At 46.6% G+C, this 12,404-nt stretch overlaps 1 protein-coding gene across 1 annotated transcript in view; it reads left to right on the top strand.

The window, feature by feature from the left end:
• Window positions 1-11,518, top strand: part of LOC144738074 (uncharacterized) — a 52,782-nt gene extending 41,264 nt beyond the window's left edge. Inside the window, exons 7-11 of the mRNA XM_078620984.1 lie at window positions 1,678-1,928; window positions 3,526-3,657; window positions 3,998-4,139; window positions 5,322-5,509; window positions 6,116-11,518. Of these exons, the coding sequence (XP_078477110.1) occupies window positions 1,678-1,928; window positions 3,526-3,657; window positions 3,998-4,139; window positions 5,322-5,509; window positions 6,116-6,298 (896 nt within the window). The 3' untranslated portion in view covers window positions 6,299-11,518. The remainder of the gene's footprint in view (window positions 1-1,677; window positions 1,929-3,525; window positions 3,658-3,997; window positions 4,140-5,321; window positions 5,510-6,115) is intronic.
• The last annotated feature ends 886 nt before the right edge of the window (window positions 11,519-12,404 follow it).

The following is a 12,404-nucleotide window of genomic DNA, read 5'->3' as shown; positions in this document are numbered from 1 at the left end:
TAGTCACGAGTCATTTGAGTCACAGTGCCACTGGGACCCTTGGCAAATGAGAAGCGGCGAAATTAATTGGGCACCACGGTGGCTAGGAGATGTTAACTACCTCACCTGGTATACAGGAGGGCGTGGGTTCGATCCCGACCTTGAAGACTGCTGTACATTGGGAATCTGCGTCTCTCTCTTTTCCCATGGTGCTCACTGTGTGGATTTGTCTCCATGTCCTCCTCTGTTTTTTCCCCCTTCACATTTAGAATCAGTGTGACACGTTTACAGTGTTTGGCTGCTGCGATGAATGCCCACACGACGACAAAGTGCACTTTGTTGAGCTGTTACCATTTAAATCTTGACTTAAAGCTTTCGTGGCTGCAGGGATTCATATTCTTTGGCTCTTTCAGGAAAGTCACGTAGATAGGTTCAAAGAAAATAACCAAAAAAATGTTCCAAAAACGACGACGTTTCGATCACAACACAAGCGATCGTCATCGGGAGGATCAGATCATGCATTTTATGTACTGTGTTAAATCGAACCTGGATCTTGTGTTTGCTCATAATTTTGGAGATCTTTTTGCTATCATTTGTGATGGACGGATCGCTTCTGAAAAAGCGCTACAGAGTAGTGGGGCCTTTAAATGGTTAAGTTTAGTTTCATAGTTTAGTTGAAATAGGTTAACCATCATCGGGAACAAAGTAAATAATCGACGACGTCACCGTATTGCTCAGAGTTAAGTTTGAAGACGTCACGGGGAGGGGGAGGGGTCATGGTGGAATTTGGCCCCTCTCCCCCTGTTCCCCCTATGGACGGCTCTGGGTACTGCAGCAATCTAAAACCTATAAACATTTTGCGTACTCGAATTGCGTAAATGTTGTTGTGGCTACACTGTTCAGCACACACAAGCAGCTAGTGCCAAAGTAATAATTAGTTACTAAATTTGGCACGTTTTGTGTTACGGGATGCAAACCGCTTGCTCGCTGGCTATGTTGGGAGGTGGTGGAGGGTTAGCAACACATTTATATTAACGAAAAAAAAACGTCATTGTGGATGAAACTAAAAACTGAACTACGTTTTATTTTTACCAGGTGGTAAAGCCCACTGAGTTGTATAGCTAATTGTTCATAAGCGACCTGGCTATCACAAATTATAGTTCAACAAAGTGGCTTAGCACGTGGACATTTATAGGAGCAGCCAAATACGCTCAATACATGATGTCAATTATAAATGTGGAGGGAAAAACCGGAGGACCCGGAGAAAAATCTACGCGACCATCATGAGGAGAGAAAGAGAGAGAGACACGCAGACTCCAAATATACAAGGCCGGGATCAAACCCACCACCTGTATACCAGGCGAGGTAGTTAACATCTCCTTTCCACCGTGGCGTCAGGGTCCAGGATCGACCCCACAACCTCCTGTATACCAGGCGAGGGAGTTAACATCTAGACACTGTCGGCATCAGGGTATGGGATCGAACCCATGATCCTCCTGTATACCAGGCGAGGTAGTTAACATCTCAGTTTCACACGTCACACCTAGAAACTATTATATATTGCGGACTCCTCTCGCCCTAATCCACATTGTTATGCTCACGGTCTCAAACATTTAATGGACAGTGCTGAGTCTATGGTGCAATTCTGAGGAGTCACTGAGTAGCATGAGCCCACTGCGACCCCTCTCCCATCCCCAGGCTGGAAACACACATCCACTATAAAAGTCCTCCACGCGAGGGACGGCAACATCGATGTGAGAGACCCGCGGTGCGTTTCGCAGACGCACGTGAGGGTCCTCACGTCGTCGCTGTCGATCTTCACGGCGGTGCTCCGGTGGTTCCCCGGGCTCGTGTACCACGTGCACGCGGCCGTGCTCGTCTTCAAGGTTCCCGGCTCGCTCACGAAGCTGCAGCTGCACGTGGTCCCCTACGCTGACGCCAACATCGAAGTGAGTCGGGTTTTGCCCTTCGGCAGCGTCGATCACGGGAGACTGTCTCTGTTTGTCCGCGCTTGATAACGTGGAAGGGGGCAGCAGACGGATAATTGAAGAGTCGCGGGTAATCCAAAAGTGTCACCGTTATTCCGCGGATCTCTCAAGGAAAGCCGAAAGTAAAGGCATAAATTACGTCGAAGCTTCTCCTGCCGTCGCACAGTTTGGTAAATGTAAACTCACAAAATAAATGATCGGACAAATCACTCAAAATGAAGCACAGCGGACAATTTGTATTGTTTAGATTTAATATGAGATCGATGTTGCACGGTTACTCAGTGATAACACTTTCCTGGCTCCCGTCCAGGAAATGACTCGGTCCATTAAGTGGATAGCAAAGCCACAGCCAATCAGACATCGATCAAACTCTGCCCCACTGGGTGGACAGCAAAGCCACAGCCAATCAGACATCAATCAAATTCTGCCCCACTGAGTGGACAGCAAAGCCACAGCCAATCAAGCATAAATGAAATTCCACCCCATTGTAATGATATTGCAACTATACTGTTGAGGCGATCACGTGGATTCCAGATTAGCTGGAGAAACACATGCAATAAACATTTACAAGAATAACAATGTTATAAAACAGGTTTGTTTTATTATTATTTAGGCAAAAGGCAATATCCATGATTTAATAGTTCATGTCAAAATTTCAGGTGCGCGGTTATTCCAGTAATTGCATAAAATGCACGGGGATAATCGAGAATTCACTGCAGTTTTTGCTGTTGCAATGATTTGGTGGACCATAGAACAAGATGGGCGTGTGTTGGTGGACCACGTGACTGCGAGTCCTTAGCTTGAGGTGTGGCTGTCACACTTACAACGCGTTTCTCTGTAATGTGGCGGCCAGGAGATGTTACCAACCTCGCCTGGTACGCAGGACGTCGTGGGTTCGAAGTTGAGATATTAACTACCTCGCCTGGTACACAGGAGGTCGTGGGTTCCATATTGAGATGTTATCAACCTCGCCTGGTGTACAGGAGGTCGTGGGTTCGATCCCGAACCCTGACACCCACGTTAACTAGGAGATGTTGACTACTTCGCCTGGTATGCAGGTATGCGGTGGTTTCGAGTCCAACGCTGTCGCATGCTGTATACTTGAGCTTTGCATGTTCTTCCCGTGGTGGTTGCATGGATTATTTTCCTCAAGGGTGTTCCGGTTTTATTTCCCCTCCGCCTGAAGAATCAATGCGTTTTACCGCAAGCATGATTGTGTGGTTAATGCAGACTCGCTGGTGCCTTGTCGTGATTATCGGTGTCTATTTGGCCTTTGAAGATTATTATTACACCTCCTATGTTATTGATACCGGAAAAAAAGGGTCCTGCAGATATAGCCACACGACCCGAGCAACCGATGCATTGGCGTTACACAACTGCCCCCGTGCTCGTCCACCTTTTGGCGTCGTGCATCATTTTTTTGTGGTCGTTAAAAACGACGGGTCGTAAAATCGGACGGCGACCCCCCCTGAACCCTGAGCTACTCAAGTCGGCACCGGTTGGCAGGCCTGCAGGGGTGGGGAGCGTTCCAACACCGTGAACCCGTTTGATTTCGCAGCGCCTGAAGAGGAAGCTGCAGCAAGAACGCTACGAGTATTACAATATTCCTCCCAAGTCGGACGAAACGCTGGTGGTGGCCACACGGTACGCACTGAGCTGCGACGTCGCCACGAATTCGATACAGCCGCAGGTGAGCCACATTTCCATCTGCGGTTGCAAATTTCGAGTTCAGGTCGTCGAGCGAGCGACCGTTTTCAACTATGATTAACTCACGATAAGCCGTGCGAGCGGTTCGTCCGACCTGCGGATTTAACCACGCGCGTTGAGATTGACAAACGTTATTGACCCGTAGATTTTTCCCCTGGAGCCCAAATTAATAATAAAAAAAAACAGTTATACACCATTGTGATATCTTGGGCTCTCTCGCCTGGTACACGAAAAGAACCCTCGACCGTCAATGATGCGCGAGAAGGGGGGGGATGGTGTCCTCTTCTGCTTTTTCTTTTTTGGCCGCCCGTTCGTCCGCGCAGGAACTGACGATGGAGAACCCGGCGAGTGACTACAACTTCATTCACGTCTCGTTCGAGGGCACCTTCAAGGAGGTCTTCCTCACCCTGACGAAGAGGGGCCAGCAGGAGAAAAACGTCTGGACGAGAAGGGTGCTGTGGCGAGGTGAGATAAACTTAAACAAATTACATTGTTATTATTATTTTTACTCACAAAGTACCGGGGAGAAATGTTCTGCCAACATGGTACAAAAAGTCACGTCTTCCTCAAGACGACCACTTGTGTTGCGATCGAAACGACGAAGTTTTCGTTTTTTTGTTATTTTCTTTGAATCTATCTACGTGACTTTACCGAAAGACCAAAAGAATATGAATTCCTGCAGTCACAAAAGCTTTTAAGTCAACATGGTACAAAAACGATTTAAAATCTACATCATGGGACCTCCTTTGCAGGTACTAAAATGAGAATGGGGTTTCCCCTTTTTCTGGCAACAAAACAGTTGTGTTAAGATGTTAAAACACCAAACTGAAACCTTTCACAAGGAATCATGTCTGCATTAACCACCAATACTTGTGGTCAGAATGCAAACAAAAAACTCTGATAATATATGTGCATTGTCTTTGAAACTGATTGGTCCACACCAGAGACAGTTTTCTTTTGAGCCTCGTCTCAAAACGACAAAAGGCGTCATCCATCTTAACGCCTGTTTTGTTGACAGAAAAGAGGGGAAAACCTATTTAAAATATCTTAGGTGCGTATAAGCTCTTTGTCAGAAGCTTACTGGCTATCGCGAATGATAGCAGCCCATCGAAATGGCTGATAGTAGCATCATTATCGTCATCGTCGTGTGGACATCAAATAGCAGCAGCCAAAAACTCGGACGCATGGTGACGTCAATTCTAAATGTGGAAGGGAAAAGTCAGAGGACCGGGAGACAAATGCAAGCAGTGACCACCTCGAGGAGAAAGAGAGAGAGAGACGCAGCCTAGGAATATACATCAGCAGGCATCGTCATTGTTGGGATCAAACCCACGACGTCCTGCATACCAGGCGAGGTAGTTAACATCTCCTAGCCACCGTGGAGTCAGGGTCCGGGATCAAACCCATTAAACTGCATACCAGGCGAGGTAGTTAACATCTCCTAGCCTCTGTGGCGCCAGGGTCCGGGATCAAATTCACGACCTCCTGCATACCTGGCGAGGTAGTTAACATCTCATAGCCACTGAGTTGTTCAAAAGCGGGTGTGGTGTGGAGTGCCGTTGAGTGGGCCGTGAGAGCAAAAACTCGCAACTCCTCATCTCACAAACACTTGCCATGTCAACCCTTCTCTCCCCCTCGCATCCCAAGACAAGGAGACGGCTCCCGAAGCCCCCAAAGCTGCAAAGAGTCGACGCGTCGGCCCCCAAAATCCAGAGCATCTCTTTGACAAGATCAGATCGGAGTTGCCCACGTTGGTGGGAGCTCTGCAAGGCAACCTGACGCCCCTGCTCAATGAATTTTCTGCGCAAGGGATATTGACGCAGCCAGAGATCTCAGTACGTGTCTCGTCGCCGGGGCCTACCATACACGTGTCTGTCATTGTAATGCAGCATAGAACGTTGTCAATGTGCAGTGAGTTGCAGTTTAATGCAAGTTCACACTATCGGATTTTCACTCTACAACACAAGTTTATTGCATGACAAACTACTCACTACAACATGAGTCTAGCATGTGACAGACTCTTCACTATAACGTGAGTCTAGTGTGTGACAGACTACTCACGACTAAGTGAGTCTAGCAAGCATCTATGGAGGCCGGAACGGCACATGAGGGGGTGGGTGGCCAGTACCACGCCCGGCCGCCTTTGTCTCCCTAGTGACGATGTTTTACTACACACCGCACCAGGTCCTCATTTGAGGCTGAGTCGACCTAGGCGAGGCGGTGTTGGCCGTGAGCTGGAATCGTACTCAGGTCGCTGGGTTCGTAGCACAGCGTAGCGCTGACCACTACTACACAACCACTCCGCTGATCGTACAGACACAGACACACACACAGACAGACACACACACACACATTTACACACTGACACGAGTGCAACGCACGTGACCTGCTCCACGAGCTTGCTGCTGCTGCCGCCTGCCGGTGTCTTCTGTCACCTCCAGCAAATCCGAACGGTCTTCTCCAGCAACGGCGGATTCGAGGCCGCCAGCCAGCTGGTGGAGCGCATCCTCGAGAAGCGCGCGGGCATCTCGGAGCCCGTGTGGGAGGCGCTGTGGCTGACCCGCGACACCTACCAGAAGCTCCGCGACCTCCTTTGTGACGTCTTCCCCGACAGGGATCCTTGAAATCCGCCCCGCCCACCACCACCTCAGAGAGACGGAGGCACCCGTCCACGCTTTGAAAAGAAAGAGGACGCGTGTTCTCGAAGATACTACGCCATTTCATTTTTGTCGATGTTGTTGTTTTACACCAGATTGCAAGCCCTCGTGTGCTTGAGCTCCTGTGTTGTCGTTCGATTGCCAGGAGCGGCCCGGCTGTCGCGAACAATCGTGGCTGAAACTGCGCGGACGACGCGGACAATTCGCAGGAGCATTTCGAAGGCTCTAAAATGTGCGCGAGACTTGCAGAGATACCCAGAGAGATACAGAGACACAGACATACACAGAGACACGGATATACACTGAGATACACACACACAGAGATACACAGAGATACACAAATATACAATGGCACAGAGATACACACAGATACAAAGAGATACACAGAGACAGAGATACGTAGAGATACAGAGAGAGACGCAGAGAGACACAGAGATATAGAAATACACAGAGATGCAGAGACACAAAAATGCACAAAGACCCATGGAGACCCACAGAGAGCCGTTGAGACCCACAAAGAGACACCCATAGAAACCCACAGAGACCTATAGAGACTTAGAGGCACTCAGAGACCTACGAAGAGACACCCAGAGACCCGCAGAGATACACAGACCCACTGACGCCCAAAGAGTAGCACGGTTGCCTATGTACGGTGCCAAAGACGTTCAACGCACAGAACACAGACAACTTAAAGCTTTGTCCTATACTTTAATGTTGTTTGTTGTATTTCGAGGCCTCATAAGTCGAGGCCCTACGCTGTAGCTTACTTGGCTCAGGCCTAAATTCGTACTCTATCTGCGTTGCACACAAACACACAGAGTGCGGTAGAACTATTAACCTGACGTCGAAGGCACGAAGGGAGGGCCAACTCAATGGTCACGCTCCACTCGTGCCCTCATTTTGTGACCAGCAGTGGCAAAACTGGAACAAACCAAGAGTCTAAAAGTACACCGCCAATTCATTGCAAAGAGCCCAGTGTGTGTGTGTGTAGTGTCAACGATTCGGAGACAGAATTTCTAGGATGCACCTTCTTTATTCACCACGACTTCCACGGCCGTCGTCCACACCACACTCCCCAGGATAGCTCAGCCTCGCCCGTACACAGCCCTGGCCGTCTAACACCGACGGCGCCGACTCTGAGACGGCCACCTGCTTGCTCTCCTTCGTAGGGCTACGTCCAGCGGAGACGTTTGGCGATGACGTAGACGAGACGACAGCGACGACGAGACAGGTCCACTCCCAGAACCGGCAGTCTCGAGCTCCCCACTCTCGGCTCCGTTTACGCTACATGGTGTTGTATATCTTGGCCTTTTCCCAAAAATGTATATTAAGTATAATTCTGCCAATATTTTTTTAATAATAAATCGGAGTGTAGCAAAAAAAAAAGTTGAAACAAAACATCTTAACCCCACTGCCTCTCACAAGCCACACAAGAAGGCAGCTGGAGATAAGCCATAACATGTAATAAAGCCCCGGGGCAAAGGGAGGTTAGTGAGAATCTGGGAATCTCCACATGGCAAAGGACCATAAGGCACGACCTCCACGGACGTTTTGGACAGTTTCCCAAATAAATCCTCCAGACCCACTGGAATCTTGGAGAAACAGCCTGGTCTCACATCGAAACTTGCTGACACAGACTTTTACACCACCCCAGTCAGCTCTCCGCGGACGGCGAGAGCCACAGGGCAAATGGACTTTAAAACTGGCGTTTTTTTTACAACGGTAAAAGTTTGAAACTTAGCAACAAGGATAAATAGACATTATAAACTGCCAGTACACTCTCAGATTAAGAACCAAACAGCAGTCTACATTAGAAGCTTTTATCATTACTTATTTTATTTTACCCTTATCTACCTCATATATTGTTTCTTATTGTATCTTTTTGTCTACGTGACTTTACCGAAAGAATCAAAGCATATTAATTCTTGCAGTCACGAAAGTTTTAAGTAAAAATGTAACCCTCGTGTAGCATCAACAGACCGTTGGGACAAGTGATGTTACGGGCAGCAGCAGCACCTATGCATGCCTGGATGTTGAAGTAACCTTCGGGTGTCTGTATGTCTCTGTGAGTCTCTGTGGGTGTCTCTGTGGGGCTCTGTGGGTCTCTGTGGGTCTCTGTGGGTGTCTCTGTGGGTGTCTCTGTGAGTGTCTCTGTGAGTGTTTCTGTGGGTGTCTCTATGAGTGTCTCTGTGGGTGTCTCTGTGGGGCTCTGTGGGTCTCTGTGGGTGTCTCTGTGTATCTCTGTGGCTTAGGTCAAAACTTAGTTATATCTCCAACCTCAGGATATCAAAATATAACTCGAGAATAAGAAGCACGGACCCCTGGCGACACGGACAAAGAACAAAGCCTAAGAAAACCCTCGGAATACCTGTGGTAACATCTATGGTACATCACAAATCTTGGTTAAACATAACAATAATTATGAAGTATTAGCCCTAGGGTAATTCAAAATAGATACAAGGCGAAATAGGTCAATCACACACGACCAAGATAATATGTATTCCATAAGACCAGAGCCTCCAAACCGCCTTTGTCTTGCAACAATTTGACACAATAAATGGTAGAAATAAAATACGTATGAAGGGATGGTGCCTTCCCTTGAGACAGCAAACACCACGAAGGCAGAGAGGGGGGGGCGCAAACAAAAAACATGAACGTGGTGATGGAAAGCAGCCAGTCAAAGTTTAAAGGGGGTGGGCAACCTGGCGGCTGCGGCCACGGGAGGAGAACGAGACAGAGGGATTCTGTTTTTTTTTCGCAAGAGACGCACAGAGGGGAGAGAATTTCACATATAAGCAGGGACACAGATCATGCAACTGAGTCTTGCTGCGGCAAGCTCCAGGAGTGGTTCCCGCAATCGACCATGGATGTCGAGTCTTGCAGAGGCGATGGGCGATGTGTTGCTTGGCGCTGATTTCTGTGCTGACCGACAGAGTTATCGCTGAAAGTTTTATTCTACATTCATCCTGATGTTTTGAGTCGCTTGCAGAGTCAAGGAATTCGATACGTTGTATTGTACTAAGCGATAAGAGTTGCGAGAAGCTAAGAAATGTGCGAATACAATTTATGAGTTCTGAGAGTAAGTGAGGAGCTGCGAGCCCAATCGGGCACCGCCAAAGGAGAGCACGGAGAAGGAGAGAGAGAGAGCGTGACCGGCGCAACTGAGAAAGAGTGTCGCCACTAGCGACCAGCAGACGAGCATCATCCAGCAGCAGAGAGACCTGCAGCTGCCGCCAAGAGAGAGAGAGAGAGAAAGCGCCTTGTGTATGACACGCCCACACACACACACGAATCATCGCCCAGCAGGGAACCAAGGCATTTTTGGTACAAGAAACTCCCCACCTCGGCGTCTGCTTAACGCAAAGAGTTGAGCAAGGAGACGAGTTTCAAGTTTTTTTTTCAAGTTTCATGTTTTAGGTAAAGCCCTGTGAGCCATTCGGCTCTTGAATCGGGTGCAACCGCAAAAAAAACATGAACAAGAATACATCTTATAGTGACTATGTGCAAACAGAAAATCCAAGAAAAGACAGCAAAATATTGCAGAAAAAGCACCGTACAACAACACTGTGTGCAAAAATCCCAGTGGGATGCAAGTCAAACAACAACAACCACAAGACAACTTAGATTAAGGCCATCAGTATAATTCTGTACTATAACAAACACACATGGCCAAACCAAAACACTTTTCGAAAATCACCAAAATAAAGCCATAAAAGCAATGAAACAGTGGTCATATGAACTATGATCGAATTTTCACAATAAACGACGTGAACAACATGTACTACCAAACTCTGTCGCCATAGCTGGCTGCATGAGTCACTCCACAACAGTAGGAGCATCAGTCGGAGTATCAACATTTTTCAATGCACCTTTAAGATCAGCACACTAAATCAAAGCACAGATCATATATTGTATTATTATTACACGCTTTTATTTAACTCACTCTGTCTGCTGTTGTCGTATCCTTAAAAAATCTTGCAACTCAAATTTAACCCACTTCCCAATGTGCTATCGACTGCAAACTTGGTATACTTATGTTTAACTGATGACAATATAATATTCTATCATTAAATTTTTTAAATATATATTTTTAAACATTTAACACGCTTTTAATTAACTCACTGTCTGTTGTCGTATCCTCAAATCTTGTAACTCTATTTCAACCCTCTTCCCAATGTCGTATCGACTGCAAACTTGGTATACTTATGTCATACTGATGACAATACTATATTCTATCATTAAAAATAAAAAAATAAATATTTGTAAACAATCTTTCTTTGTTATGTTTCGGCTTGAGTCTAATTGTTCACGCTCAACTGACGTTGGCTGTAAATAACCACGGCCCCTTACGTTATGGCAAGCTTCGGGGACACTTCCTGGAGTCGTGGAGTTCTGCCATTACTAGTAGGGTACATTTCATTAAAGCGTGTTTAAAAAAAGTTGTTTTTTAATATTTTGGTACAAGATACTCCCCACCTCAGCGTCTGCCTAACGCAAAGAGTTGGTCAAGGAGACAATACACCCACATACACATAACGCACATATCGGGACTAATACGTTTACTCCTAAATTATCTTTGTGTTTCAAAAAGGGTGGCCATCCCAAGGTGGTGCGTTAACTATTAGCTGATCGTGAAAAGCATTGCTGCCCATTGAGTTATGTGGATACGGTCGTATAGAAGTATTTTAGTCAATATTTTTGTTAATAGCCTAACCGTACCAATGAATTCATTGATGAAACTAAATTTATAAACATCTATGTTACTAATCTACACACTCACATGGATAGTTGTGTTAAGATCTTTCTTTTGATCACAGAATCTTGCCCGTGAACTTATTGAAGCCCTTAGCCAATTGATAAGCATTTGTTAAACAAGCAGGCACACTGCCGCACACCATTGCTCCAAGACATTTCGTTAATTGCATAAGCTTGCCTTATTACTGTTCGTATGCATATTGTCACATTAATTTTTAAGGACTTTTCCTGTCGCCATGTACGGTCGCTATACTCTGAGGAATTAGCCGATTGCTCTGTTACCCATTTTAACAAACGTAACCACTGAGGGCTAATAGTACAGCTCAATGAGGTGGACATCTCCAGGAGTACTGAGTTGACATTCCTAGCATAAGAGTTCGCATATTAGAATGTGATGGGTTTTTTTAGATATTAAAGTTGCTTAACACAGAAGAGTCTGAGTGGTGCCTTCATAAGTTCATGCATAATAATGTTAATTATAAGAACTGTTTCCTGTGGTAAGAATTGAATTTTGAGACCTGACATAAACACACTAAAACATAATCAGTAAAAGTTAGAGCGAGAATCATTGTATTATCCTGATTGATAATACAACCCTAGACAACGAAACCGAGCCTGAATAGCACAATTGCATAGACTTGCAATAACTTCATACAATTACACCTTCATTGTATTATCCCGATTGATAATGCAACCTTAGGCAACGAAGCCAAGCCTAATTATCATAACTGCATACATTAGCATAATTACATACACATCCATAGCTTAATACAAATGCATATTAATATTTAGCATACATTATAATTATCATAATTACACAAACTAGCATAAATGCATACAATTACACGCTTTTTAAAATTTCATATAACCTAGTTTTCTAATTTTCAAGAACGAATATATACAACACTAGCGCGGCCCTGACCCCGCCCTGACCCTACCCGGACCCCGCCCTGATCCCGCCCTGACTCCGTCATGACCCCGCCCTGACCCCGCCCTGGCCCCGCCTCCTTTGTCGAACCCACGAGCAGGTTCCAGGCGCCTCCAGATGGGGTCCTCCGTGACCCTTGCCCCAGTTCCTCCGCTCTGCCAACTCACAGCCGCGCTGCTCACGCCCTCATCGGCGTGTGCGGTCTATCTACCGCAGTTGCCGATGCTGTCCACCAGACGGCGCTAATACACATTTCTACAGGGTGCTTAAACAAATCAACACTTCTGATAACTCGCAACAACGCCACGAGAAATGTGCCTCCGGGCTGTGGAGACCACCTGGAGAAGATCCCAGGCGCGCGTCGACAATGATGGCGAACAAGTGGAGACT

Source organism: Lampetra planeri, chromosome 77 (assembly GCF_965212315.1).
Source record: "Lampetra planeri chromosome 77, kcLamPlan1.2.h2, whole genome shotgun sequence".
NCBI classification, from domain to species: Eukaryota; Metazoa; Chordata; class Hyperoartia; order Petromyzontiformes; family Petromyzontidae; genus Lampetra; species Lampetra planeri.
This window is presented reverse-complemented; position numbering and strand designations above follow the sequence as displayed.